Below are 27,478 nucleotides of genomic sequence, written 5' to 3' on the forward strand. Positions count from 1 at the left end.
AATTAGAGCCTTTTACTAACACTCCGGCCAAGTAAGCGGTGCATGAAAAAGTTAGACGACAGCTGTTGAGAAAAAAGGAAGAAGAGGATCAACGTTGCTTTCCACTTGTCCGCATGTTGCATCTCCGTCTCAGAGAGACCACTGTGGTTTGCCAATCACCGTTAATGCCCATAGAAGGAGGTGAAGAGGAGGAGGAAGAGGAGGAGCCGCGACAGTGCCAGTGTTCTGAGCTGGAGTTTTCCACGGCTGGGTGTACCCGTTTTTGGATGTATCAGTTGTTCCCCACGGGAGATGGATGTAATCAAATGAATTTTGGATCGCCGTTTGGATTTACTGAGCACGGAGTTTCTGGATTTTCTGTTCAGACAGCACCGACAGACATGGGCCGAAATACCCGGATATCTCGCTTGAAGGATCGGAATAAATTCCAGGTACGCCGAGGGTAACAAGGGAGCCCCGATAATGCCTCTAAAAACCCGTAAAAAGTGGAATTTCACAACTGTTGGTTCGTATGCGACAATGAAGTGGTGAGTAATTAAAAAAAGAAGAGGGGGGGGGGGGGGGTAATGGCATGTGTGACATGCTTATATACACGTCATTCCTGCAGAGGCAGTATCGACATTTCCGACGTATTTGGCAGCAAATATAGAAAGTCAGAAGTTTCTAATATTTCTGTCAAAACCGCTTCTTTCAAAGCATTTCGGGGGTTCCTGGAAATAAAACAAACAAACAAACGCATTCATTCATTAGATAGACCGGCTGGTGTACGGAAGTGGATTGGAGGGGAGGGGTCATTCTTTTTGTTTCCCCAGAATTAAAGGTTAATGCCAGAATTCTTTAAAAGAAACAGACGCCCCCGTCTTTTGTTTTTTTGGTTTTTTGATTTGCTTCTTTTTATTGTCCCCAATCGTCTTCGGTACTGGTGCCATAAGCCAAGGGCGTAGATTTGGTTTTGGCATGAGGACGGATGATTTAACCACCGAACCCTGCCCCGTTTCTTTTTTTCTCCTTTGTGCGTTTGATAACAAACAGAGAAATATACTTGCCTACATATGCAATTCTACATGCTTTTAAACCATTTAAAATAACAATTCATAGTTTTAAATGTGAAGTATATAATGTTAAATTAATATTAAAACAAGTATTTTAGACTTTAGTTTACTTCAGCCATAGCAAATACAGTAATGAACCAACAAGGCAAGGCAAGTTTATTTGTATAGCACAATTCAACAACAAGGTGATTCAAAGTGCTTTACAGAGACATTAGAAACAAAAACAAATAAAAAGCATGATTTAAAATTGATTAAAACAAGCAAACAAAGAAACTAATTAACAAACAAAACAGTATATAAAATCAGAACAATAGATAAAATCAGTAGTTAAAATGTTAGTTTTGAAATTTAAGCTTAAAACAAGTCATCATCCAATTTCACCTGTGATCTTGTGTCACCATTACTCTCTGAGCTTTGTGTTGGTTCTTCTGTCACCTGACAAATAGGACATAGATGACAATAAGAATAAAATGTGGAGCTGCTTCAGTGTTTCTGTCAGTTTGTGCAGATCTTGACTCATCAGTAATGTTTGTAGCATGAGTGCATTTTTAAAACAATTTGTGCAAACTGCACTACGAGGTGGAATATTTGCAAAATCGTGACTACCTCATGATATTTTGACTCAAAAATGAACCCTATGAATATGTCAGCGCCATTAGGATGAAATTATTGTGTCACCAACATTTTAACGTTAAACATATAATTTTAACAGCCTCTGTAAACTAATATCCTGGCTTACTCAAGGCTGCCATTACTGTGTAATGTAATGTGTAATGTATTTGCTTATATCGGTTTAAAAAATCCTTCTATGTAAAACAAGGTTTACGAGGTTTAGTATATAAAATAAAGAAATGGCCAATTTTGCACGTATCTTGGTTACTGCGTTACTGTGCATTATAATCCAACCAGTCCTCTTTTCCTTTTTTAGTTACTTAAAATAACTTTATCGAAAATATTTGTCATAATTTCCGCAGCCCTCATGATCAGATCTCTCTTGAAAAACACTTTTTTTATTATGTCAGTGACACTTTTACCTGGATAAATGATGGATTTATGAAAGCAACCTTTCCAAGAGCAAACAAACAAACCAGATGTTAGATGAGCCATCACAGCTGTTTTCCGGCCAGTGTAGCATGGGTAACTGCAGGTTCACTCAGTTTATTTAAACTAAACTGCGACCTCTGATATCCCCTGACCGTGAACACCAGAGGATGTGGTGTAGCTGTGTAGCTGTACCACATTGTTTATCGAAGCTGCACCTGCATAAAGAGACGTGTCACAATGATCTCACCAACACAGATCCAGTGAAAATCCAACATGAATTAGAACCTTACAGGTACTCTTTATATTTGTAGTTCTGTAGTACTTACCTGCCAAGATAACCCTCATCTTCCTCTCCTTTCTTCTGTCTTACATCTTAAAACAATTAATGTTTCTTTTTCCTCCCTGATAATTACAGCCTCAGTCCTGCAGACACGCTGTGATCCGACTGCACAGAAAATATTATTCCAGCAGAGGGCGCCATATATAAAAAAATAAAGCGTTAAACATCCCACTTTTAAAAAGAACTGTTGTACCAAATCCACTGAGCCACGAAAATGCACAGGACACCAGTTACAGAAACGACAGTCTTTATATATCATTCCTGTGCCTTCTGTTCATTTAACTGTATCGTTAGGAAATCTAACTGGAGCTGCATTAATATCTCACCTAATAATAATAATAAAACTGGATGTAGGCCTACGTGAAAGCTGTGACTATGATTTATTTTCTGGGGGATTTCTGTCATTACAGGAAGTGAAATATTGACTTACAGGGTTTTCGTTTTTTTTAACACATCTTCAGTTAAAATGCACATAAAATGTAACAAGTGTAAAACGCAGCAGTTTATTTGCTCCCTATATAACGCCATTCAGAAATACTGTTCGCTGCATTCTTCTTCTACATTCATATTCCTCTCACATACTTGGAATTTCTTTCGAAAATAAAACAAAAAAATTCGTAAAATGTCAGAAAATAAGTAGATGGCACAGTCGCTTGTTGTGATGACGCAACAGGTTTGGGCAGGCGTTTTTCGAAAACTTTCAAGTCTTTCAACTCCGCCCTGTTCGTCCTTCCTCTGCTCTGGTAAACAACTTGTCGCCGTGCATAAAGCTGTCATGGATTTAACGGCAGACATGGGTTTTCTGTGGTTTTTTGCACATTTGCTGCTCTTCCATCGCGCTTTTGCGTCTGAAGGTGAGTTTTGTGCGTCTGTCGTTGTGTGTTTGTGTGTGTCACAAACAGCATATGGAAGAAATGGGAGTTGGTTTCCGTGATCCTGCTGGTCAGTAGCATTCCGTACAAAGGCTTCAGTGGCATTATCTGCCTGGTAACTGCAGGCACTGCGCTGCAGGCGGGCTGCAGGATATTTTTAAGCCTTTCTTTCTTTCTTTTTTCCTCCTGCCCTAATATGTGTTTGAATTTGCAAAATCCCAGGCTGTGGTGCAACCTATGCTGTTACCACACTCAGTTTTCTGTGAGCTGGCAGTATTAATAAGTTAGAAGTGCCTACAGGATGTTAACACATTTTTGTCGGAAGTCCAGCGGGGCGCACAAATCACCTTTGGACTTGTGTCATTGAGAACCTTTGGAAAGTCAAACAAACCCCACATTAAGCTTTAATGAGCTCTTGCTGTTTTGTAGTTTCGTTCTCACTGTGCTAAATAGACCTTTGGTCAAGCTGCTGTCTGTGCATGTGTTTTATAGATAAACCTGACCATTGCATGTAATAAAAATATAATTATAATCTTCAGTCGCCTGTGTTTGAGAATTTTTTACAGTCTTATTTTATGCAGTGTATTTTGTTCTTGGGTTTTTGTTTTTCAAACTGAGCTCGGCATTCATGTAAAAATGCAACCGAAAATGTTCTGTATGTGTTATGACAGGTATGTAGAGCAGAGTTTACCGTAAACCTGTGTGTGTGTGCTGAAAATGTGAAATATGTTCCAGACTAATTACAATGTCTGGGATTCAGCAGCGCCACAGAATTGTTGGGTCCAAACTGAGACCACTGATGTCAGTGTTTGTGTGAGGGGATCCAGATGTTCCTGCAGAAACTACTGTCTAATTTCTGCTGATCAGCTGCCAAACCTGCCAGAAGATAGGCTGGTAATTAAAAGTGCATATAGCTGGCTGCGGTCCAGCTGTGTTGTTAGTGTTTGGAATCGAGACGCTGGGAGAAATCACAGCACTGTCTCTGGGCCTGATAGCAGAGCAGCCCACGTTATCGATCAATCCAGCATGGGAATGTCATTTTTGTGATCCAGACAGAAGTGACCAGAATGTACAGGATTAGAAACGAGTGCATCTGAGGGACCGCTCATATCCAGCAGGTTAGGAGACAAAGTTGGAGAAGTGAGTCTAAGACATTTTGGACCTCAGAGGAGGTTAATGGATGTAGTGAAGGAGGACATGCAGGGGGTTAGTGTGACGGAGGAAGATCTTGGGATGAGGTGAGAGGGAGGCAGGTGATCTGCTGTGGCGACCCATGAAAGGAGCGCCTGGAAGATCAGTCCAGTCATGACTGACTGACCGCATGATCAGATCTGTCACATGTGTTGGGTTTCTGTCCCTGACATGACACAACAAGAATTTTCCTAAAGAGAGGATTTGGTTAAAAAAAACCTCACAGCTTAGTCTCCACTACAGCCAGGCTACATGATGCTTCTGATAACTGTAAATGTTCCTGACCCAGGTGGGCTCAGGTTTCATCATAGACTGGACTTAAAAGATGGACTGAACACTTGACGTCACAGATTGGTTTTGGACTCCGCATATTCAGTCAGTGTTAGAAAAGAAACTGTACAGCAGCTAAAATTCTTTCTTTTTTCCCCCTGAGGCAAATATTTGAACAAGAGAGTACAGTCCTCCCTTTTTCAGTTGGTGTTATCTGCATGTGGGTGTGTCACACTGATATCTTCTAAATGCTGAATTAAATAACTGACTTGGGAAACACTCCAACTTCACTCACCAACACTGAAGCACAGACATCTTGGACAGTCTGTGAGCACATTTACGCGCACAGTAAACAAATTATTAGTCTCATAATTGCATTAAAAATGCTTCTAAAGGCTCCAGTACAGAGACCCCAATTTATTCAAAATGAAGAAATCACCCCATGTAGAGTTCTTATAAAGAAAGAAACAGTCTATTAAGGGTTAGTTGAATTATATCTGAATGTTGTTCTCTGATTTTAGACCAGTACGCAGCGACGATTGGAGAGGATGTCACTCTTCAGTGCCGGGCTCCCAGAGATGCAGTCGTCACAGTGCTGGAGTGGAGCAAACCTGACCTGAGTGTGGACGATTACGTCTTCTTCTACCGCAACGAACGCTCATACGAGAAGTACCAGCATTCGTCTTTTAGGGGTCGAGTCACGCTGCGAGAGGCCTTCATGAAGGACGGAGACGTTTCCATCGTGCTGAAGAACGTCACCGTCAGCGATGCTGGAAGATACAAGTGCAGAATTATAATGAGCAACGCAGCAAGCGGCGAGAGAGTCTTAAGTGAGGAAAGCTCCCTCAGTGTCACAGACGCAGGTGAGCTTGAGTTTGTTTTTGATGAGACTTGTTAGAAAGCTGCAGGGTTTGATTCCAGGAAGCATGTGAGTTTATAAACCCTGAGATGAAGGAAACTCAGGTTTTCTGCTCCTGGAAGAGAGCCAGCTTCAACTCTGATTCAGTTACCACGGTAACAGACTGAGCTTAAAATCCTGGCGGGATTTCTTCAACAAAGTCTGAGTGTTCCTCTCGCTTCCCCTCGTGGTTCACCAGCCGACTAGTTTTATTTCCCCTTATTTGTTCTTATCAAAGTTCAGAGCAGTTTGTTTGTGCAGTGAAACCTACTTTGTCCCACTTGGACATCACTTTTCTATTTTTTGTGCTTTTTAAAATAGTTTTCGTGCAAATGAGTGTTTTTTCAGTCATTCACAGATTTATTATCAGCTCAAAATACAATCTGCTGCTGTCGGCCAGTTTCTCTGCAGGGAAGGATGAGCTTTAGATACATGACACGCTCATGTGTCGTGTTCAGCCACACTCATGGAAACATGTCTGTCACACTTGGATCTTGGAGATTATGTGAACCGGCTGTAGTCAGTCTTACAGTAATCTGATTACTTTTCATGTTGAGTTTTGTTCGCATTTTCGATTGAGACATTATTCAAAGAGCATTTTTAAAGGAACAGAGTCTGAAGTTCACACTCGGTGTCAGTGACCCAGATCCATCTAACGTATCACAGGATCTTGTGTGAATCAGTATCAGCTCCATGTTGGAGTCCGCTTACACTGCAGGATGCAAAGCAGATCATGATCATGGACAGAGACCAGATCTGACCAAAGGCCTGAGTGTCTTCTGGTCGTTTCACAGCTCATCCCTTCTGGATCTGCTTTGGATCCATTCATAGTGTCTTATTTTGTCCTGACATGATCTGTTTTCCATATTTTAATGACTCTCAAAAGTAAAATGAGGCTCAGTAGAACATCCCTGCTGTAGCTGCAGGAGAGCCATCGACTATCAGTGAAGGCTGGTTAGAAATGGTTAAATTGGAAACGTTAGTATGACGGGCGCGTCAGTAAACTGTGTCCCATCAGTTTCACCAGGTTTTCAGCTTCAGTTTCAGGTAAAAAAAATCAACTGTAAAATCAGGATGCATATAATGAAAATGTAATTTGGGTAAATCACGGCCATCGAAAGTATAAAAAAAAAAAAACTAATTCTGAGCCCCACTAATTTCACTTTCTTTCTCTACTCGCGGACGCATTTAACTCGGGGTGAATGAACTCGGAGCTGTTTGAGCAGGACACTGAGAGTTGCTGATCTCAGATATACTCAGATTTTTTTTTTTAAGTCTGAGTCTGTTGAACAGGCTTCCTGGAATAGAAACTTGGTCTGAGTGCAGCGTGTAATGTCTGATCTTTGTGATCTGCAGAACACATGGATGAAGTCAGCGAGCCCGTCGGACGCCTCGAAAAAGCAATTCAGAGCAATGCGAATCACGAAGGTGGACAGAGTGTCGCAGTCGCAGTTGGAGCTGGAGTGGTTTGTGTCCTTGTTCTTGTTGCTGTTGTTGGTTTGTTGGTGTATAAAAGAAAACGGCCATCCTCACCGACTTGCAACGAAGCCCCGAAAAAGACAAGGGGATCAGAAGAGATGATTTGAAAACCTGAATGTGAAACACTGAGAATCCTGGCTACGTGTATATAACAGTGTGATTCCACTTCTCAGAAAAGGGGACCATGAATATTTCTCTGCTGTGAGAAACTAAAAAAGCAGATGCAGGTCATGAGACTGTCCACAAATATGTAGCATTAAGCACTTTATTCCTGTGAAACTGACCACTAATCAATTTAACAATGACAGAGCAAGTTTTATTTTTGTGTTGATTGAGAATGAAACCTTTCTCTTTAAACTGTGGAGACTGGTGTTTGTGGGAATTTGATCACATGTCAATAACCATGACTGCGGCACGTGAACATGGGGATTTGTGGTTTAGCGTGTCTTGTGTTTAGGTCTAAGCCAGAGATCTTATATATACACATATATATATATATAACTCAGATATATGTACATATGCACACATCTCCCTTTTAATACTAATGACATGTGTAACACTGACTTTTAATAAGAGTTCTCTTGTAATGTGAAGATTTTCTGTAACTGTTTCATGTTCATGTTGATCTTTCACTTTTGTTTCTTGGCAATAGCCACAGATTTAACCCCTATGTGTACAGCATTATGTTCTGATGTTAATAAAACACTTCAATCAGCTGGTTGGTTTGGACGGAGTTTGTTTCATGATGATAAAAGGCGTCGGTACAACGTGAAATAACTAAAACTGGTCAGAGAATGAATGTTTTCTGCTGTGGGCGGTGCTGGGGGAGGGCAGGATCGCTGTGTGTCTGAAACAGCCACAGGAATGCAAACGGCTGCACAATAACACAGCAGGAAGTCTGTGCTGGAAGAGCTTTCGTTCTTCCTTGTGCTGTTAGTAGGAATAATGGGTAATCAGATTACTCTGCAGGTGTGGCCTGGAAACGCTGTGTTGTGGAACAAAGTCGTTGTGGCGTTGGCTTTTTTCCAACATCTGGAAACGATGAATTCAGCTCCACAGTTTGAATATGCAAGAAGAAGAACAGCTGGAATTCCCCAAATATGTTTTCTTCTCCTGAGGATTAATGATTTAACTCTGGCAATAAACAAATAAAAGAAGTTATTGTGCTCGTGTCAGCTGACTGTAATTGCGGGGCCAGGACCGCCACCTGCTGGCTGCTTTTAGTCACTGCTCATCACTGGAAAAAAAGCTGTGTGATCCACATCAAATACATTAAAATACCTTTAAAACTTTTAAGGTAAATGATTGAGTCATTGCAGTTTGGCTTCTCTGCACTGTGTCATTCACAGATGTGCTGTTACCTTCAGTGTATGAGAGAGGTGTGGAGAAGCAGCTGTATTATTCAAATGCACTGCCACACCTTTAAACGGTTCTGTGTTTTTAAAGAATGAAAAACAAGGCCTGAGCTCTGCAGGCTCAGACATGCAGGTGGAAGTCTTTCGATTCTGCTCAAGGCGAGAACACAACTAAATAAAAGCTGAATGGGTGAGGAACTGCATTTAAGATGTTTTATTAAAGGATGTTTCCACTTGATCCTGAGCTCTGAGCGGCTTTGCAGCAATTCTTTAAATGTTGTTCTGGGTTCTTTTGTGACCTGCTGAATGAGCCGTGGATGTGTCACTCCTGTTTCCACAGGCTTCCTCCATTTGTGGACGACGGCTCTCATATTGGTCCCAAAACCTTAGAGATGCCTTTCTAACACTTTCCAGACTGATAGTTGTCAGTGATTTGGTTTCTCGGCTATTTCATTAGATCATCATCATGTCTGCAGCCTGCTTTACTTTGTCAGACGAGTTCTATTTAAATGATTTCCTGATCCAGCGGGTCTGGCAGTAGTCAGGCCTGAGTGTGGATGTAGTGAAATTAAACTCAGCTTTCCAAAATAAAATGTGGTTAATCACAGTTAATTCACAATTTAACACCAGGTTGCAGTCAGTCTCACACAGGGGCCTGTAGGGTTGGACAGCTTCCAATCCTTAATAAATGAAATCGTCTGCATTCAATCTGGTTTTCTTAGTCTAATATTAAAATGTGCTTTATGGCCTGAAACATTTATGTATGATAATGTAAAAAAAAACTAAACAAAACATAGAAGTCACCTCCTTATGACCTCACTGACTAATGTGCTGTAACTGTCTCCTGTTTTCATGTCTGTTCATTGTTTCTGCTGCTGCAGGCTGAGATCGGAGCCTTTTTCATTTGTGCATCTACAGTTCATCCATAACTGACCTCACTTGCTCTGTGCCCTGAAGAATAAACTGCAGCTGGATCGCTCCCTGCAAAACTAGACAAAGCCACGTGATGGAAAATGTGGATTTGAAAAGCGACTTCGACGCCTCTGCTGAGTGAGTTTAGTTTTCAAAATAAGAAAGTAAATGACCAAAGAGCTGCTCACTCACTCAAAACGTTTACACAGTGCATCACTTTCACAACAACCTGTGAAGCCAGTTTCAAAGACAACCGTTTACGTCTCGATGACATTCCCACGTTCACCCTCTAGCACAGCATCTCCACAGAGCTGAACTGCTCTCAGTTTATTTGAGACACACAAAACAAAGAGTAAAGTGTCCTTTAAGCGAGACTTCAAGAGACTTCTGAGGATGATGCCACTCCTTAAAATGATTCTAGGCGAGTTTCTTCTCTTTGAAGAATAAAATGAAATGATGGCTGCTGATGTGCTGCAGCTGTTTCCAGAGTCTGTTGACTCTGGATTCATGTGAAGAAACAATTTCCCTTTTTGAATCTGTGATTGGCCGATGTTGCACAGGTGTGTTCAATGACCAGGAAACTGCTTTGTAAGATGTTTTATTAAAGTGAAAATTAAACTTTCCATTTCATCCTGACCTCTACATTCAAACTGGTCCAGCGCAGCTGTACAACTGTAAACACACACAGAATATGATTAAATAAATAATATATAATATAGAGAGGAGTGCAGGGATGTGTTTGGCAGCCAGCTGGACGTCACTGGTTAGACTGGTTAAGCTGTGGTGAAGGTGTGCGGGTCTGCTTCAGTGAGGAGTAGATGACGGCTGGCTCTGGTGGAAGATCTGAACACAAACACACAGATTACCGAAAGTTTAGATAAACATGACAAAAAAACACACACCACCTCTGTTTATTACAAAGAGGATATCCACAAAACTGTTTTACACAAATATAGATAAATGAATCTCAGAATTCTAATAATTAATATTGAAATATATAAATATGTCTTAGTAGTAGTCAGATCTTTTGTTTTTGAATGACAGAACTGATGCTTTGCTGAATTATATGTCGCCCCTGTTTCCATCGCACGTCATCATCAACCTTCAGCTGGAGCATCTCTGATTTGCAATAAAATAAAAAATTAAATAAGAGGCATTAACTAAAGAGCTGTTCCAGTCTTACTGACCACTCAGAGAATTTCACAGCTGTACCTCTCTGTCTGCAGTTCGTCTTGATGGGGATCTGTGCGTAGCTGATCTCAGGTGTTCTGTGCACTGAAGAGTAAACTGCCGCTGGATCGCTCTCTGCAAAACATGACAAAGTCAGGTGACTGACCCAGAACCTGTGTTTTACGGTGAGAAAAAGTTTGACATTCCAGGAACAACAGCGGCAAATGTGAGGCCACAGCACAGCCTGTCTTTAACATGCAGCAACCTTAACACCTCTGCTCGGTTTAGCTCTCAAAACAGGAAACCTGATGACCACAGAGCCGCTCACTTGGCACAATGATGTAACAGTCTTACACAATGCATCATGTAAAGTAAACACTTTGCAAAAGTGTGAAAGTCTTTTTTTTTTCCAAATTTAACCTGACCTGACTAGCGTGTGGCAGTAGTTACAGAAGTGCTGCACCAAAGATTAATATAACCTGTAAATATTCCAAACTACACTAGTGTAATCCAAAAATGAAAACATGGAGCTAGAAATAAGAATAATAAGCCTGATTTAATGTGAAAAGCACAAGACCTCACTCTTTCTGGCTCTGGTTCAACATCTTTAATACAGGAGATTTTTAATGATGGACTGAAATCTTTGTCCCTTATGTGCGAGCAATTTACCGTCCAGACAAAGAAACTGATGAACCTGACCTGATGAAAAACCAGCCATGCATCTCACAGAGCCTCATGTCGAAACACAAGAGGATACTGTCCTTTACCTCTCATCATCTTTGACCCATTTTGATCATCTGCAGATGTTCTTCCCACTGATGAAGAGTTGGCAGCTGTTGCTCTCTCTGCAAAATCAAATGCAAAGATTTTCCATTAATAGCAGAGCTGTAAATGCTGCTGATTCAGCAAGATTAATATTTGAAAGAAGGTCAGATGTGTTTAAAATGCAAAGTGAAGAAAAGACTGCGGTCAGAATAAAGTTAATTTTTTTTAAAGTGTTTCTGTCTTTTCTTTCAAAAAACAGGAAACTGGACTGAACCGCTCGCATCAGCTTTCTTTGACCACAACTTCTCACTTCACACACACTGGAAAAACTAACCAAACTGTGTACAGTGTACAAATGTATATATTCAAATATGACATTAATCATAAAATGCTATTGTAGAAACTGATGCACAATTTAATTAATCACGATTAATATTTATAAGAAGGCGAATGTGTTTAAAATGAAAAATGAAGAGAAGACTGCAGTCAGAATAAAGTTGGGTGAAGATGAAATATAAAAAAAATCTAAATTGTTTTATTTTGTTTTACAAGTCTCACATACAATATCTAATTTCACACACACAAGAAAAAATAACCAAACTGTGTACAGTGTGCAAATGTTCATGACATTAATCATAAAATTCTATTGTAGAAATCGATGCACAAGAAGTGCGTGTAGCTTAGTCATAATAAGCCTTATTTAAGTCTCAGTTAATAATGTAAATGGTCTGTGGCTCAAACTGGTCCTCACAGAGACAGATGTGTGGAAATAACACGTGCAGCATGTTGCAGCTTTTAAAGAAAGCGATTGTGTTTGCTGTTTCCACTTAGATGATGTTAGTGTGAGCTCTGACTGTTGGAGATGTGGGCTGTAGAAGTGAGGCTCAAAGTGCCAGAAACACAAAAATGGAGATTATAATTTATTGATTTTTTTTAGGTGATTTGTTTAAAAAAAACAGTGGTTTGATGTGTCATCATAAAGCGCAGAATGTGTCTCACCTCCAGCTTTTCCCTGGATGCATCGTCTCAGCACTAGAAGCAGTATGACCAGCAGGAGCAACCCAGTTATGGAGGGAACAGACACCATCACAGAGAGAGGAGGAGAGGAAAACGAGGAGTAGAAGGAGGAAGCGGAGGCTGATGGAGGAGGAGAGGTGGGAGAACCTGCATCTACTAAGAAATACAAATCGATGTGGTCAGTTTGACTCACTTTGGGTATAGAGTCTGTAAAAGAAACTGAAGCTTCACCTGTGACAGTGATCCAGCTGGATGGAGACTCTCCATGACCGCTGATGTCACACTTGTAGAGGCCTTCATCAGACCTGGAAACATGCTGGATGGTCATGTGACCTGTAGGCTGCTTCCTGATGAGGGAGCCATCTTTATAGAAAGCAGCTGGGAGGTTGGAGGGAGTGGTCTTTGTTTTACAGAGCAGAGTGACGTCATCTCCCTCCATCACAGGGAGGACAGGACTCTGCAGGATCACTGATCCACCTCAACACAGAGACAAACTACAGCATTTCATCCATTTACACACAGCTTCATCAACACTAACTCCACACACTCAGCTTACCAGTGACTGTCAGGTTAACCATGTTACTGATGGGACCCTCTCTGGACTCACACCAGTAAACTCCACTGTCCAATGGGACAATGTGGTTGATGATGCATAAAATACCGTCTAATCTTCCAAACTCATCTCCACACTGAGTCCTGTTTCCCTTGCTTGTGTTTCTCCTCAGAGTCCATCCAGCAGAGCTGTCGTCCTCCTCACAGCTCAGAGACACAAAGTCTCCTTTAAAGAACTGAGAGCTGCTGGGACTCACAGTCAGACGAGCTGTGAGGAGAGATGATTAAAATAAAGCAAAACGTGAGGAAAAGCTTTTTCACAAAGAAACCAGCAGAATCTTTGTTGGTGTGTTTCAGATGAGGGCAGAAAATGATCCAGGAGTTTAGCTCATGCAAAAGATAATCTCCTAAAATCCTGCCCAGGTATCATGAAATAACTTTTTAGAGATGTCGTTCTATGATATCATACAGATACAAAAGTCTAAACATGTCAGTCTGCATTCTGAGCTTTAATCTTTAATTACTTGTGCATACACTGACCTCGTGGTATCTATTATGAATATTAACCATTAAAGACAGGATATCAGGAAACGAACAACATTTTCTCTCCAAGTTAAACAGAGATTTGCAATCTGTCTGCAGGTAAAAACTTAACAGATTCATTTACTTTTTACATTATTTATTTTCATTCCTTCCTTCGAGAAATTGAGCTGCTGGTAGCCGTGTGCTCGTCGTGTGTCACAGGACCAAGAAAGCCTCATTAAAAAGCTAACATTGATGGTCACGTTTTATATCATCCACCCTTTAGTCCTCTTATTTTTAAGTAGGTTTTTATTAGGATTTAAACATTTAAATCACTTTATGTTTATGAATCTGTTCCTTTCTGCTCATTTTAAAATCATTAACTAGTATTTAGAGACTAGTCTACAGAAAACACATTACTAACCTCTTCCCTCTTTTTTACTGAAAAGTTATAAAGTTTGGTGAAACTCCAAAAACTCTTGATATAAAGTCTGGAACTCTTTTGCTAGATCGATAAAACTTTATTAATCCGTCAGGTAGATTCCTCTGGGAAATTCAGTTTCCAGTGGCAGAACACCGACAGAAATTTGCATAGTAAAAATTAGAATTAGAAAATAGAATATAGAGAGAGTTTATATATATATATATATATATATATATATATATATATATATATATATATATATATATATATATATATATATATATATATATATATATATATATATATATATATATAAGACAGCTGAGATAGGCTCCAGCCCCCTGCAACCCTGAAAAAGAATAGGCTGAAGTGAATGGATGGATATATAAATATATATAAATAAGCAATGAAATATTCCCATTAATGAGATGTAGCAGCCAAATGTCTATTGCACAGTGATTTGTTCTTCTTTACTGTTGTGTTTGTGCAAACACTACCGTTTAGTTGTCCGCTCCCCTGCCGATAACACTGGGGCAGAATTTTTAATCAAACATTAATAAAGCAGGACATTTTTAAAGCATCATCACAGCTTTGTAGGCCTGTTTCATTTCTCAGAGACACACATTGAACCTGATCTGTCTCCATTGTTGTGCTACTTTTTGGTACTTTTTGGGAGTTGGTGTTTTATTGTCTTTTATTTGTCATAAAAAAAAGTTCCCTCACCGTGGTTTGTTGCCCAGCTGAGCAGCGACATCAGGACTGAAAGGAAACCCAAGAGATAAAGAGTGAATAGATTTTCATGTGTTTTTGGTTTAAATGCTAAATATCCACTCGACCTGTGGGGCAGTGACCTCAAGCTGAATGTCAGACCGATAAACAGGATGTGCTCTGTAGGGGGAGGTGAGGATGCAGTTTAACACCACTGTAGTTTATCTGCACCATCGACCACTAAATCTGAGTTTTTAACTAATTTAGTGACGTGAAAGCGTGAAGCTCTTAAAATTTCACCTTAAACACAAAAAACCCAGCTGGATTAAAGCACCTGCAGCATCCACCTGTACTTCCTTTTATACTGTGTAACTACATTTACTGTTACACCCTTTGCCCTTTTGTTATTAACACAGGTTTGAAGTCTTAGGTAAAAGCAAATATCTGTGGCTTCAACTCACTGGAGCCAAAATATCTTAAATATACACATCACATACTAAGGTTTCAAAAAAGAGCATGCGGTACTTACAGAGCAGCCACAACAGAGGTGTTCGTCCCATCGTGTCACACAGATCTGAGATCGTTTTGTTCCACTGCAGCCCTTGAACCCTCCTCCTTCCTCTCGGTAGTAAAGTTTGGGGGGTCTGTGGTTTCTCTGCAGCACTTCTAGGGGAAAAAAACTCCTTTGACCTTTTAGTTTTAAGATAAGATGTAAATCATGAGGTTTATTACAGTAACGAACTGAAAGTGACAGTTTTATTTTGTTTAGTTTATTTATTTATTGCATTTACATCTATCCTGCATTCTTTGAGGGTTGTATTTGCATTAAACATCATGACATGAAGGCTCTCTCTAGTTAAAATAAGATTGATAATAATAATCTTTTTTTAATACGGCCCCACGGCACAATTGTGTCACCTGCTTGTCTAAAAATATTTTAATAATAAGTTAAGCAAAGCGGAAAGAGATCCACACAGAAACACGTGTTTCTTTGTAGTAAAAACACCACATGTAGGCTACACAGCTGTGAGAGCTGGAATTTTATTTCTTTCTAAAAAAAACATCCTTATTTTCAGTGTTTGTTGTTTTTAACTTCCTAAGACCCGAACTCTTCCACAGCATGCATTTTAATTTATCTTTGATATTTGGGCACATTGGGGCTCGATGAATGTAAAAACAAAGAATTACTAGATTATTTTTTTTACCTGATCTTTCGTTTCTAAGAGAAATGAGAGCCACATGTGAGGATATTCGTTTAAAATTGCGATAGAACAATAGCAACATAATGTCCTTGTAAGTGGATATGAGGCAGTTGTAGAGCAAAATTGAGTGTTTTGGTCTAAATAACCCAAAATGTGATGTCTACATATAAGGACGCCAGGTCCTGGAAGGTTAATCAAATATTTTGTTGTTGTCACAATAAATGCGACTTCCTGTCGTTTGTAGTCTGAACGAAGCCTGGATGTCTTCATCGTCATAGCCAGTAGGGGAGCTCTGTAGCAAAAGAGTCACTGAAGCGCTTTTACAGACGCACTTCTCTAAAAAAATAGTCATGTTTCGGTCATGGATCAAAGTTTGTGTTTGTTGCCACTTAAGATGGATTTTCTTCTAGGCTAGCAATAAGAAAGCATCATTTCAAAAATTAGTTATATAAAGCGTGACTGTGGTGATAAACAGGAGTTTGATCCAGGAACTAAGAGAATGTGATTAAGCTGTACAAGCTTACATAAGCGACATGTCAAAAATGAAACCAAAAGTACTTCCTTTTCAAAACAAAACAACCTTCAGCTTTCAAATTGTGCGCGCCTCTTCTCGTTTAATGTCTGCAAAAATGTCGTCAGTTGTGGTCTTCTTCTCCCTTCACGTCTTACTGGCTTCTGGATTGAAAGGTGAGTTCATGCGTTTAGAGACAGGACGAACTAGCAGTGGAGCAAATGACTCAACCTTTGATAGAGAAAGTGGGCACTGCTTGATGGTAGCAAACAATGCATGATTAATAATACCGTGCAGTGCATGCATGATGTTGTTATGTTGCAGTGTGTGCATGCACTGCACAGTTGCATCGATAAAAATGTTAGGAGCTGGTATGAGTAATTGATCTGATGCCAAAGATGGAATAAAATGTTACTTTTACTTCACGGTTTGACTGTACTGGGCGTCATCACCACAAACAGAAATGATTAGCTTATAAAGCACATTTCAGACAGACACAATTTGCAATGAAGAGGACATCAATACAGGTTAGTGGAAATCTCACAACAGTGGCATGAAAGGTGTACAAATCCAAATATCGACAATGTTGATACCAATGTTTGTACTGATATTGACATGACACTTTAGTTTCTGTTCCTCTCCTGTATATAATGCTGCGGTTACATAGAAGAGGAGACCCCGCTGTCTGTGTAGCAGCTGCTGCTCTCACATGTCACAGCAAAACCTTTCTTTTTTCAACCGAAAATGTTCTTCACTGCATCTGGTGACGTCATCTCAGCAAAATGTGTTGTAGGATACAGCAGGCAGTATAAAGTCAAAGTCATGATTCAGAGGTTGTTCAGAGGGTGAGGAGAGGATGATTTTAAAATGTACTGATTAAAGAGTGTGAAATCATGAATACATATTAAATCTAGAAAGCTTGAATGCAAATATTGTACTTTTCTTAACACAATTTATTTTAAAGCTTGTTTGACTTAATATTTTGCAAATTTAAAACAAAAATGATTAAATATGACTGTTTACTGTAGATCAAGCTGCCAAGCAGTATGTGAGTCAGTACAGTCCTCTCCCGCTGTAACATTAAAGCAATAGACACATTAATGAAACATGTATACTATTTGTTAATAATTAATAGTTTTATTACTTTAGGCACTTTAAGCTCCAAGTTTTGTTTTTGAAGATGGATTGCAACTGTCACTTAAATATTTATTCAAGTATTGTTTTTGCTGCTTCATACCAGGTTACCATGGTGACCTCACAAGATGAGAGCCATTATTGTGACACTGTAAACTTTGACCTTCTACCTGCTACAACTCAAGAACAGTTCAGTACTTGCTGTGATCCATAGTGCTGCTGTCAGAGGTCTCAGGTTGTGACTGTCTGCTGAAGTATAAGTGGTAGAAATGGAGTCCAACGTGTTCTTCTGCATAATGCATGTCCATGATGTGCAATATAACACGCTGTTAATGTTTTGGGGGTTTTTCTCCTCTTTCTTTTTTCTGGACACAGAGCTCCGAGTGGGGCCTGGACAAGCTGCCACTCTTCAGTGTTGGGGTCCCAGAGATGCACACATCACCCTGCTGGAGTGGAGCAGGCCGGAGCTCATCTCACAGGGTTATGTGTTCTTCTTCCAAGACCAGCGCTCGTACGAGAACTACCAGCACGAGTCCTTAAAAGGCCGAGTGCAGCTGAGAGACTCATCCATGAAGGATGGAGATGTTTCTGTGATTTTGAGGAATGTCAGGGTCAGCGATACAGGAACATATGAGTGTGAGATTACAACCAGCAGCATCAGAAATGGCGAGAGAGTCGTCAAAGAGTTCAAGCACTCCATCAACCTCACAGTCACAGACACAGGTGAGTTTGTAGAGGTTGAGCTTACTGCACAGCCGTTTTTCCATGCTCAGAGTGGTCGTCTGTGGATGGTAAAAGCAGTGCCTCTTGAAATCCTTACAGCAGGCTCCAACACTGGGCTCATTTTCCTTCTGCTTGTATGTGATGCAGCAGTTTGAAAAAGTCAATCTAAAGCTGCTGAATGGTATTTTTCCGTTTGTGTTAGTTGATAAAAGTGGTATGAAACATGAGCACAGAGATGCTACCCTGCAGTTATTAACCAAACGGCTGCAGACACATTCACTACTTACTTTTCTGACATCCAGCTCACTGCCAGCAGCTTTGACATCACCTCTACCGAATGTTACAGAGATTTCAAAATGTAAAACAAGAGCTATTTTCAGTCTGCCTGGTACCAGAGTCCTCAAACCTTTGTTTTATTTTTTCTCTGCAGGTTTCACAGAAGGACAATCCAAAGAAAGAGGACACAAGGATGGAGTAGACAAGGATATATCTTCTTTTGTTATTATGTTCATTGTGACGTGCGGACTCCTTGGTGTTATGGTTATTGTTACTGTAGCTGTAAATATCTACAGGAAAAAAAAATCAATCATCAAAAACCCAAATCATACCAACATGATGGAAAGTGAACAGCTGGCATGAAATGTGTCAGATCTGTCCCAGATCTGTTTTGAGAAAAACAAATAATTTCAGTTGTTCAGTGGTCCTTTTTAAAATTAAGGCTTCTATCCAACGTGACGTCATTTTTATCCTTTAAAACCTCAAATGAGCAATCCATGCGTTCATCTTATCTCAGCTGGATTACTGTAATTCGCTTTACTTCGGTGTCGTTTTTGATGTTAATTAAACTGTGTAATTATTACTTTGTGTAGCATTTCTCTTCTCTGATCCTGTAATCACAGTTACAACTTACAGCAATGTCATGTTAGCAAGCGATGATACTAACAGCCTTGCTGTGGATATCAGAGTCACAATACTTTATTAACGCCTAAGGAATTTTCCTCTGTATGTATTATTGTAGTGTCTAACTTACAATATAAAGCACCTCGAGGTGGCTGTTGTTGTGATTTGCCGTTGTATAAATAAAATTGAATTGAACTGTTCATTCATCTCAAATGTGTTTAAAAGTGACTTGAAGCAACTGTTTGGCGATGTATAAATTCTACAGAAAAAACTGAATTAAACTGAAATGTTTTTTGAGTGTGTTGAGACACATCCGATTTCATCATAGAATGAAAATGAGTGCATGAAGGCACATCTAGATTTGAACAGGGAGGAGGTGTGTTTGGTGGTTTCCACATGAGTGATTTTCTCTGCATTTGTGGACTTCCTTCCCCTCGATCTTTATCTTAGTTCTGCAGTCTACAAATCTGTTCTGTTCATTTTCAATAGGAATGAATTTTCATGGGTGATGCTGCTAACAGAAAGTATTTGAAATATTTCCTTTAACAGTGACTGAAGTGTTCGTAAATGTCAGTTCCTAAAGTCCATCCTGTGGACAGCTTAGTTTTGCTTTGTTGTCTCCAAAACAGATCAAATCTCAGTCTGGATGAGAACACAGATTTACAGGACTACTTTAGAAATTTGTAAAGGTAAAAACGAATCATTTTAGAGTGATAACATCTGGTTCTGGTGACTTTTCCTGCTCAATTGTGATCATTTCCACCACCTATAACACTTCCTCCTCACACCCATGCTGCATAACCCAGCTACGCACTAAGAGCTCTTTGCAATCCCCACTTTTTAAAAATGTCCCTAAACATTTGTTTTATAACAGTAGCTGCTTTTTTAAGGCAGAGTGGAAGTGGGAAATTTGCAGCTCTTGTTATTCATGTTATGTCCTTTGCTTCTTAAATAAAAGCAGCCGACAGCTCACTGTCTGGATCCGAAGACACGGCTGCAGCTCATCAACTCTTTGTGTCAACAACAAAAAGCCTTTGCTGAAACTTACAGATCAGCACATCTTTACTTGTACAGGAAGTCAGAGCTGATCATGTTTTCTTCAAATTTTACAGGGATCCCATCTCTCCTGAACCCTTCAGAGGTCTTTGTGTTGATAAAACAGAAACAAAATGAGGTTTGTATTACAACACAAACTGCAGACTTGCACAGCAGAGTGTTCTGAAACTGTTGAGTCAGCATCAGCGATACGGGTACATACAAGTGTGAGATTACAACCAGCAGGACAAGCAGTGGCAAGAGAGTCGTCAGCGAGTTCAAGCACTCCATCAACCCCAAGGATGGAGGAGACAAGGATACATCTTTTCCTGTTATATTAGTTCTTTTATGTGGACTTCTTGTTGTTGTTATTGCTACTGTAGGTGTAAATATCTACAGAAAAAAAAGAAATCAAAATGCCAACATGATGGAAAGTGTAAACACTTTAGAAATGTAAATGTCAAGTTAGCAAGCAAGGATACTAACAGAGGTGCTGTGGGTATCAGAGTCAGAATACTTTATTATTTCCTAAGGAATTTATATTAGCACTGTCCCCTCAACCCTGCAACAGGGGTTCACCACCTCCCAGCTTTCTCATCCGCATTAGTGTCTAACCTCAAATGTGGTTCTGGAAGAAAGCCCAGAATTCTCATTTGTAAACCCTGATATAAACATCCATCCATCTATGATATCTTATTATGTTATGTAATTTATATGTTTAAACCTTCCCAAATTTCCTTTGTCTTCTGAAAGATAAAAGACCTTTACAGCTTGTCTTTTATCCTGTCCTGAGCCCTATTCCCGATCCTGGTTGTTGTAAAGACCCACCTTTTAGCACATCCTAGCACACCCACTCACTTCACCAGATGCACCTTGTTTAGTTCTCACCTTTGATTGGGTGTGGTGCTTGTCCTTAATTGCCATGTTAGACCCCTAATTAAAGATTGTGAATTATTATGTAGTTTTAGTTTGCATTATTCTCCTGAATTAGAAAAAGCTGATAACTATTGCATTTGTTAAACTGATTTGCATTGCATTAGACTGCTGATTTATTGTGGATGCATGATATTGTTTCATGATGCATTATACTGCTGAGCTATAAGAAATACTGTTTGCAGAAAGTCATCGCCTTATTTGTCTGATTAGAAGAAAACAGAACATACTGGAGTTTTCTGCCCCATCTCAGCAGGAGCAGATAAACAGGGAGCCAAGGTCGTAGCTTAGGCGCTGTGTGAGAGAAAAGCATGTGAATGTTTAGGCTTTTATGATAAGGTGGGGGCACCAGAGGCTATAAGAGTTTGATCAATGCTCCACCATTTTGAGATCTGATGCTGTCTGCGTACGGTGTCCATCTCCCACTGTAAAACCCAATAAGTTAATTTTACTCAAAACTTTTGGTGAAACTGATTACATAAAATATTTTAAGTAACTAAAACTTAAAAATAAAAGTTAAATAAACACACTTTATTAGCTTTAGATAAATATTTTTAAGTACCATTGACAAATGTTTTTATGTTATATCCACATTTTTGGTTTAGTACTCTACTTGATATTTTGAGTTTCAAGTACAAATCTAGCTCAAGTAACTTTAAGGAATTAATTTTTAGTTTCAAAATGTTAACCATTTTAAGCTAATACAACTCAAAAATTTAAAAAACAAATGCTTGTAATATCCAAATCTACTGTGTTTTGAATTTGATATAAAAAAAAGTGCCCAAAATAATTACACTTGTAAAAACATAAGACAGAAAACATAAATTCAAGTTACAAATTTATTGAGTTACTTTAACACATAGCCTTTCTAACAAAAAGCCCAAAGACATAAATCCACCACATTTTATAGGGAATAATGTCGGAAATTTTGGCACAAGGTTACAATATTAGAAATAAAGAAATTCACAACATGTTTTAAGAGTATTCAAATTTGATTAACACATGAGTATGGCCTGTTTATTAAAAAACAAACAAAAGGAAAAGAAAATCCTGCATTATTAGGTGGGAAAACCGAATGAAAGTAATAGTATAGTATAGTGCAGCTAATACACTGAAATATAATTGGTAACCTTTTTAATATGCCAATACTGTGGTTATGCAAAATGCACATTTGTAGAGTGCAATCACAGTCTCAACAACAAAGCAATAAAACATTAAATAGAAAAATACTTCTTTAGAGACATAAAACAAAGTGTTATAAACCTCCTTAGCGCCTTATGTCAGTTATGAATAGTTCAGGAGGAACGTTCCTTACGTGACATTCAAGATCCCACCTAGAAGCCAGAAATGTAGTGAGATTGTCCTTCATTTTCTCTATAGATTTACAGTTATCTGACTAAAAACACAATCAAAATCAACTAAAACACAAGTGATGATGGGGGAAAAAAATAAATTAATAAAATAAAATCACCCCTTTTACTTTGTATGTGGCTTTTAGATAATGAAGTATGAAACAGAGTCTGCAAAGATTTCTTTATTCTATTCTCTCTTTTTAAAAAAAACAAACTTATCCAGACTTGGAAACATGATAAACTGAATTACTTGCTTTAACAGGCACTTGAGGGCTGTGTAGGAACCCTGGACATTATTCTGCTGCCAAAAGATCATTTTTAAGACTCAGCACTTTGGGCTTCAACTTCCCACCCTCCAGACCCATCAAAACGTTCTGAATGAAGTCAAAAATGTTGGCCAAACATTTTGGGTAGCTTAGGTGCAGGGCGTAGGTGAGTCCAACTATCACTAGAAATGCATCAGCCAATGTGGTGAAAACAATGATCATGTTACCCTCGACCAAAACTGCAGTCTTCTCAGGGCAGAAGAATGTTGCATCGCTGGAATTGGCTCTGATCAGGAGTCGTCCAAGTGGCACTTCACTAATATCTGGTCTATCAGAATGCATCATCTACAGAAAACAAAATTACTTCATGTTAGTGCATTCCTATTTCTCTTAGTTTCATCTATACAAGTCACATTTCTGGATTATTACTAGCTCAGAAATCAATTGTTTGAACAACAAAAAAGCCACAACACACCAAAGATTTGAAAAAACAAACTGACAAAAATAGTACTTTTAGTAAAGCAAAGTCATACCTCTTCGTAGCAATAACAACAGAAAGTCAATAGGAGTTATATATCTTTTTTCATTTGTACAGTGATGTATGGTTGGGCTAGGAACATTATAGAAGGTCTACGCACATTAAAAACATGTAGTGTTTCCATTATGTGACATGGACACTGTTGTAGACAGATCCAAGCATGGAGATGCTTCTCAAACTCTCAAAGTGTCATAATGTTTTGAGAAATCTAAACAAGGATGCTACTAAGATATTGTTCACAACTTTGTCCAAAACTTACATCCCATGTTTTGATGAAGGTAGAGGTGTCTTCGTACAAATAGGCAGAGAGGGCATGAAGCACACCAGCACTTTGGGCATGGATATCAGCTTGTTCCTACATCACAAGAAAATTTTTATTTTAAATTATTGGCTAACCTAGTCAAGAATGGTAATTAAAATTGGAAAAATTGATCAAATTAAATAAAGCTCAAAAACAAGACAAAAACCCACTAACCTGGAGATTATAGCTTCTGAAGAGCTGAGACAGGACATCAGACACGTTCCCTGTGCAAACAGCTTTCTTTCTGAATAAGCTCTGGAGCCGGGGAGCATGTTGGTCCAGCACAGCATAAAAGTGGTTCTTCAGGTGGAGGTTTGTAATCCTGTGGAATTCTGCACAGATCTGAACACACAGGATACATTTGTGTTTACAAGTTTCAATTAGTCTATAAATCTTTGCAAAATACATCAAAATCCTTACACTCCAAAGGCATAATTTGTTCAGACAGGCCAGATAACAGGAGTTGATATAAAATACACCTTGTTAGATACATCTATATACATTCTTACCTGGGACTGGGATTTCAGAGTAGGCCAGCAATCCAGGATCTGACCTACTGGTAGGTCATCATTGATGATCTCTTTGCATTGCAAGGCCAAAGTTGTGTGCATCAGCTTTGTAATCAGGATTCTTTTCACTTTTCTCGACTTCATCTACAATCTGTAGTCTTAGCTGGTCAAGGTAAACAGCATCTTCACCCCTGAAAATTTACTTCTGCCCTGGCATGGACATAACAGTAAAACACAGAAGACAAGACAGACTACACAGAGAACAGAAAAGACACATAACCAAGGAGACACAGATGAAACATAACTAGCCCAGAACTCAACTAAACCTTAACTAATAATAACAACAATACAAGAACTTCACCTCATTTCAATATAACATAAGAAAGCAAAAATACAAAATAAACTCAAAATGCTGCGTCACAGACCCAGCCCCTGACAGATAAAAAACTAAGTCTTTCACTAATGAACACTGGGCATCAGAATAAAATAAAACGAAAAAATAACTGTTTGGTAAATATATTATTGATGGATTCACCCTTAAGCTAACCTAAAATAGACCAGGCACAACAATTTTACAGTTCAGAAGATTCTACATTTCAACTTGGTATACATAACTATTTGCAATGTAAACCAAGTTCTACCGCGTAATTATGTAATGATTATTCACTGCTTTTGTAAGTATGTCCTGTGCCTACAATTTTGCTGCCCCAGTTTTAATATGTACAACTCCAGAGAACTAAACGTAAGTTTTAAGTTCCACCAGTTAGCAAATGGGTTAGCCAAAGTCAATATCCACGTATGCGCTAAGTGTGAAGCAGCGCAGCAGTGCATATTGATTCAACAATTTAACCACAAGGCAGTTTATAATCTGCAAATCCAGAAACGCCTTCTAAAGACTTCTTTTAAAATAGTAAGAGATTAGAAAAGTTATTAACACATTATTAGTCCCAGCCTCTGCTCGGACTAATAATGTGTTATACTAAATATGAGCGTATTAGCATAATTCATGCAAAACACTTTGGGGCCAAGCCAACATGGATAAAACGACGCATGCATGTAATTCTTAAATGCCTGCTAGAGTTGTACATTTATGACGATAAAAACCCATATTACAATGGAGAACTATAGTTTCAGAAAAATAAAACTTACCACAAAAGCGCTCCTGAAGATGCTGCAAAGGCGGTAAATGCAGCTAGCCAAGTGCAGAGCGTTAGCTGTTCCAGTTCAAAAGTCCGTAACATACCATAGCATGCCCTCCTTTATCCAGCGTCAAAGGCAATGCCGCAAAAAACCCCTTGACAAATGTTTTTATTTCTGTTCGGATATTAACGTTCCACAAGTTTCTTTCGGGGTAATGAGCGGGCATTCGCACTCGAAGCGAGGAATCCAAGATGGTTGCCAGCACTTCATAAAGAAACAGGTGGCGCACGTAGGTACGTACGTAGGCACGTAAGTGACGTCAGTGTTAAAACTCAAATTATTTGAGGGCAATGCCAGAAACTAATCAATATATTCAAGTACTGATAACTTGAAAAAACAAACTTGTTCAAACTACTCAAAAAATAAAGGTGTATGAACTTATAACAGGTTTTTAAGTAGTTGGAACTCATTTCATTTATCAAACTATTACTATTCGGTCTTACAGTGCGTGTGATCATTAAAATCATCGTTTGACTCAACCCGGCCGGACCAGTGTTGTTATTGTGGTTTTTCCTCTTGTCTCCATCCCCAATATTTGAATCCGTAACAACTCACCTGTCACGTGTTTTATAAGGACTGCATTCACTTTTGGCTCACTCTTTCTTCACTCCCACACTGGGCGGCAGTGGAGGTGAGGTTCTGTTTGGGTTTTTGATTTCATGCGTTGTTTAAGGTAATGAGTAACTTAAATCTGTTTTCTTTCAGCGTTGGCAATTCATGTGTCTTTCCTTATTGATTTTGAGAATAAAAGGAGAAGCCTATGAGTGATGACTGCTTATTCACATTCTAATCGGATGAGCCCGTGATGATGATGATGACTACTTAAACTCTGAGCCTTCCTTCCTTCATAACACTGAATCTGCCAGGGGGTTCTTCATGTTAAAAGGCAGTTTTTCCTTCCCACTGTTGCCACAGTGCTTGCCCATAGGGGGTTATAGGATTTTTGGGTTTTTGTATGGTCTACCTTACAATATGAAGTGCCTTGATGTGTCTGTTGTGAATTGGCGCTGTATAAATAAATTGAAAATTTTCTTTTCTATCCTCTCAGCTACAGCCTTGGTGCTGTTAAAGGGTGTTGTGCAGCTGTTGTGTGGATCAATACTGAAATATCGATTCTAAGAGATATTTATGTTCTAGGTCTGATTCTCATATTAAAATATCGATGTTTTAGTAACGTTGGGGTAAATTGTTAGTTTATGATTTACGGGACACAGTGGAAAGTGTCTAAACGATTGGTAGGAACTACTTTCTTCCTCCGTCTGTCAGTAATATGCAAAATATAAACTGTATAAATGCATCGCTGCTACGTGCTCCTTCACTCAGTTCATGATAGTAAGCGGAGTCACGCGTGAAGCAAAAGTGCTGATGTTTAAAAAAAAAAGGAAAATCCCCGCATCCTGTAAACGACAGATTCTCATTGTTCAAACTGTCTAACTTTACCGTGGGTCGTATGCTGGGTGTCATTAAAACATACACATACAGCAGTAAAACAGCCACTGTAGGCTTTAAAAATAAAAATACAAGTCAAAATATTTCATACATGAGACAGAGGCTAGATAACATGTATCTATAAGTGCCATCGTCGTCGATGCTGGAGGAGGGGCAACAGCGGATCTTCCGCTGTAGGCTGCTGCTACCGGTCTGAGCAGGTTGGTACTCCTCTGCAACCTGGTGAAAACGGTCTCTCGGAGGACGTTCTAGTCTTGGATCACAGCTTCTGTTTTTTGTTTTTTAAACTGAACGGATTTGTTCTTTTGTTGTTTTCCTTCTTCGGAGTTTCTTATCTGGTTGCGGAGGCGCCTGACCGGGCTACCTGAAGATGGTGTGGCATGCTGGCGCTGGTGTGATCTGGCTCCAAGGCGAGCCGGTCGACAAGGGGAAAGTTCAGCTCCACCTCGGGACAGCGGGAGATAAACTCGACAGTGGTGTGAGAACGGAGCGGAGAACTTACACCTGAAGCCCAAAAACAATGAACAGGTGAGTTTTTATTTCTTTATTCAGCGCAATGGCACCAACGCCAAATCCCCGAAAATCCCACGTTGACTTCCTGGCATTTGTATCTGCTCCAACTTCTTATAACAGCCTTCATCCTTTACCATCACACATGCTCTACACGTGTCTGTGGATGACCTTGGTGAAGCTGTGGGCTCTATTCCGTGCTCCCTCTGGTAGTGGGCGGACGTCGATTTGAAGAAGCAGCGGCTTCATTTTGTGAGGGAGGGTTAACGTGTTGCGCTTTTCATGTGGCTGCTGTGAACTGCGTGATGTTTCTCTCCACTTTAAACTGTGGGGGATGTGCTGTA

The 27,478-nt window shown here is 39.4% G+C and overlaps 4 protein-coding genes across 7 annotated transcripts; 2 read left to right on the forward strand and 2 right to left on the reverse strand.

Annotated features, from left to right (window-relative positions):
- Positions 1–206: 206 nt before the first annotated feature.
- LOC308406748 (uncharacterized protein) lies at positions 207–7,859 on the forward strand. 2 transcript variants are annotated; one of them, XR_013973581.1, is made up of 3 exons: positions 207–527; positions 5,291–5,632; positions 7,024–7,859. XR_013973581.1 is itself a non-coding variant. In XM_080897946.1 (3 exons), the coding sequence occupies exons 1-3, from the start codon at positions 3,077–3,079 to the stop codon at positions 7,251–7,253; spliced, it is 786 nt and encodes a 261-aa protein (XP_080754072.1). In that variant the 5' UTR covers positions 1,898–3,076; the 3' UTR covers positions 7,254–7,859. The 2 variants fall into 2 exon arrangements, 1 of the variants encoding a protein (XP_080754072.1); XM_080897946.1 differs by lacking the exon at positions 207–527 and adding an exon at positions 1,898–3,290.
- Positions 7,860–9,105: 1,246 nt separating this feature from the next.
- Positions 9,106–15,148, reverse strand: LOC308406652 (low affinity immunoglobulin gamma Fc region receptor II-like). 2 transcript variants are annotated; one of them, XM_080897779.1, is made up of 8 exons: positions 15,101–15,148; positions 14,587–14,622; positions 12,922–13,185; positions 12,597–12,842; positions 12,348–12,518; positions 11,351–11,428; positions 10,626–10,718; positions 9,106–10,256 (listed from the first exon to the last, which is right to left on the reverse strand). In XM_080897779.1, exons 1-8 carry the CDS (start codon positions 15,129–15,131, stop codon positions 10,171–10,173), a joined length of 1,005 nt encoding a protein of 334 aa, XP_080753905.1. In that variant the 5' UTR covers positions 15,132–15,148; the 3' UTR covers positions 9,106–10,170. The 2 variants fall into 2 exon arrangements, with proteins under 2 accessions (XP_080753905.1, XP_080753904.1); XM_080897778.1 differs by having other exon boundaries at positions 9,108–10,256; positions 12,348–12,521.
- Positions 10,645–18,790, forward strand: LOC308406766 (uncharacterized protein). Of its 2 annotated transcripts, XR_013973584.1 has the most exons (4): positions 10,645–10,768; positions 12,354–12,502; positions 17,794–18,141; positions 18,572–18,790. XR_013973584.1 is itself a non-coding variant. In XM_080897971.1 (3 exons), exons 1-3 carry the CDS (start codon positions 16,307–16,309, stop codon positions 18,778–18,780), a joined length of 711 nt encoding a protein of 236 aa, XP_080754097.1. In that variant the 5' UTR covers positions 15,689–16,306; the 3' UTR covers positions 18,781–18,790. The 2 variants fall into 2 exon arrangements, 1 of the variants encoding a protein (XP_080754097.1); XM_080897971.1 differs by lacking the exons at positions 10,645–10,768; positions 12,354–12,502 and adding an exon at positions 15,689–16,460.
- A 3,075-nt stretch (positions 18,791–21,865) lies between these two features.
- Positions 21,866–25,631, reverse strand: LOC308404675 (uncharacterized protein). Its single transcript, XM_080894827.1, has 5 exons — positions 25,125–25,631; positions 23,976–24,226; positions 23,641–23,808; positions 23,425–23,520; positions 21,866–22,972 (listed from the first exon to the last, which is right to left on the reverse strand). Exons 2-5 carry the CDS (start codon positions 24,117–24,119, stop codon positions 22,655–22,657), a joined length of 726 nt encoding a protein of 241 aa, XP_080750953.1. The 5' UTR covers positions 24,120–24,226; positions 25,125–25,631; the 3' UTR covers positions 21,866–22,654.
- Positions 25,632–27,478: the final 1,847 nt, after the last annotated feature.

Source organism: Rhamphochromis sp. 'chilingali' (assembly GCF_963969265.1).
Source record: "Rhamphochromis sp. 'chilingali' genome assembly, chromosome: 1".
NCBI classification, from domain to species: domain Eukaryota; kingdom Metazoa; phylum Chordata; class Actinopteri; order Cichliformes; family Cichlidae; genus Rhamphochromis; species Rhamphochromis sp. 'chilingali'.

Coding starts and splice junctions, on each gene's coding strand:
- LOC308406748 (XM_080897946.1), top strand. CDS start 3,077: ATGGCACAGTCGCTTGTTGTGATGACGCAACAGGTTTGGGCAGGCGTT. Junction 3,291..5,290: donor TCGCGCTTTTGCGTCTGAAG/GTGAGTTTTGTG, acceptor CTCTGATTTTAG/ACCAGTACGCAGCGACGATT. Junction 5,633..7,023: donor CCTCAGTGTCACAGACGCAG/GTGAGCTTGAGT, acceptor TGTGATCTGCAG/AACACATGGATGAAGTCAGC.
- LOC308406652 (XM_080897778.1), bottom strand. CDS start 15,131: ATGGGACGAACACCTCTGTTGTGGCTGCTCT. Junction 12,843..12,921: donor GGTTAACCTGACAGTCACTG/GTAAGCTGAGTG, acceptor CTCTGTGTTGAG/GTGGATCAGTGATCCTGCAG. Junction 10,719..11,350: donor TGGGTCAAAGATGATGAGAG/GTAAAGGACAGT, acceptor CATGTTTTGCAG/AGAGCGATCCAGCGGCAGTT.
- LOC308406766 (XM_080897971.1), top strand. CDS start 16,307: ATGTCAAAAATGAAACCAAAAGTACTTCCTTTTCAAAACAAAACAACC. Junction 16,461..17,793: donor ACTGGCTTCTGGATTGAAAG/GTGAGTTCATGC, acceptor TTCTGGACACAG/AGCTCCGAGTGGGGCCTGGA. Junction 18,142..18,571: donor CCTCACAGTCACAGACACAG/GTGAGTTTGTAG, acceptor TTTTCTCTGCAG/GTTTCACAGAAGGACAATCC.
- LOC308404675 (XM_080894827.1), bottom strand. CDS start 24,119: ATGAAGTCGAGAAAAGTGAAAAGAATCCTGATTACAAAGCTGATGCAC. Junction 23,809..23,975: donor CTCTGAAATCCCAGTCCCAG/GTAAGAATGTAT, acceptor CTGTGTGTTCAG/ATCTGTGCAGAATTCCACAG. Junction 23,521..23,640: donor TCAGAAGCTATAATCTCCAG/GTTAGTGGGTTT, acceptor CTTGTGATGTAG/GAACAAGCTGATATCCATGC.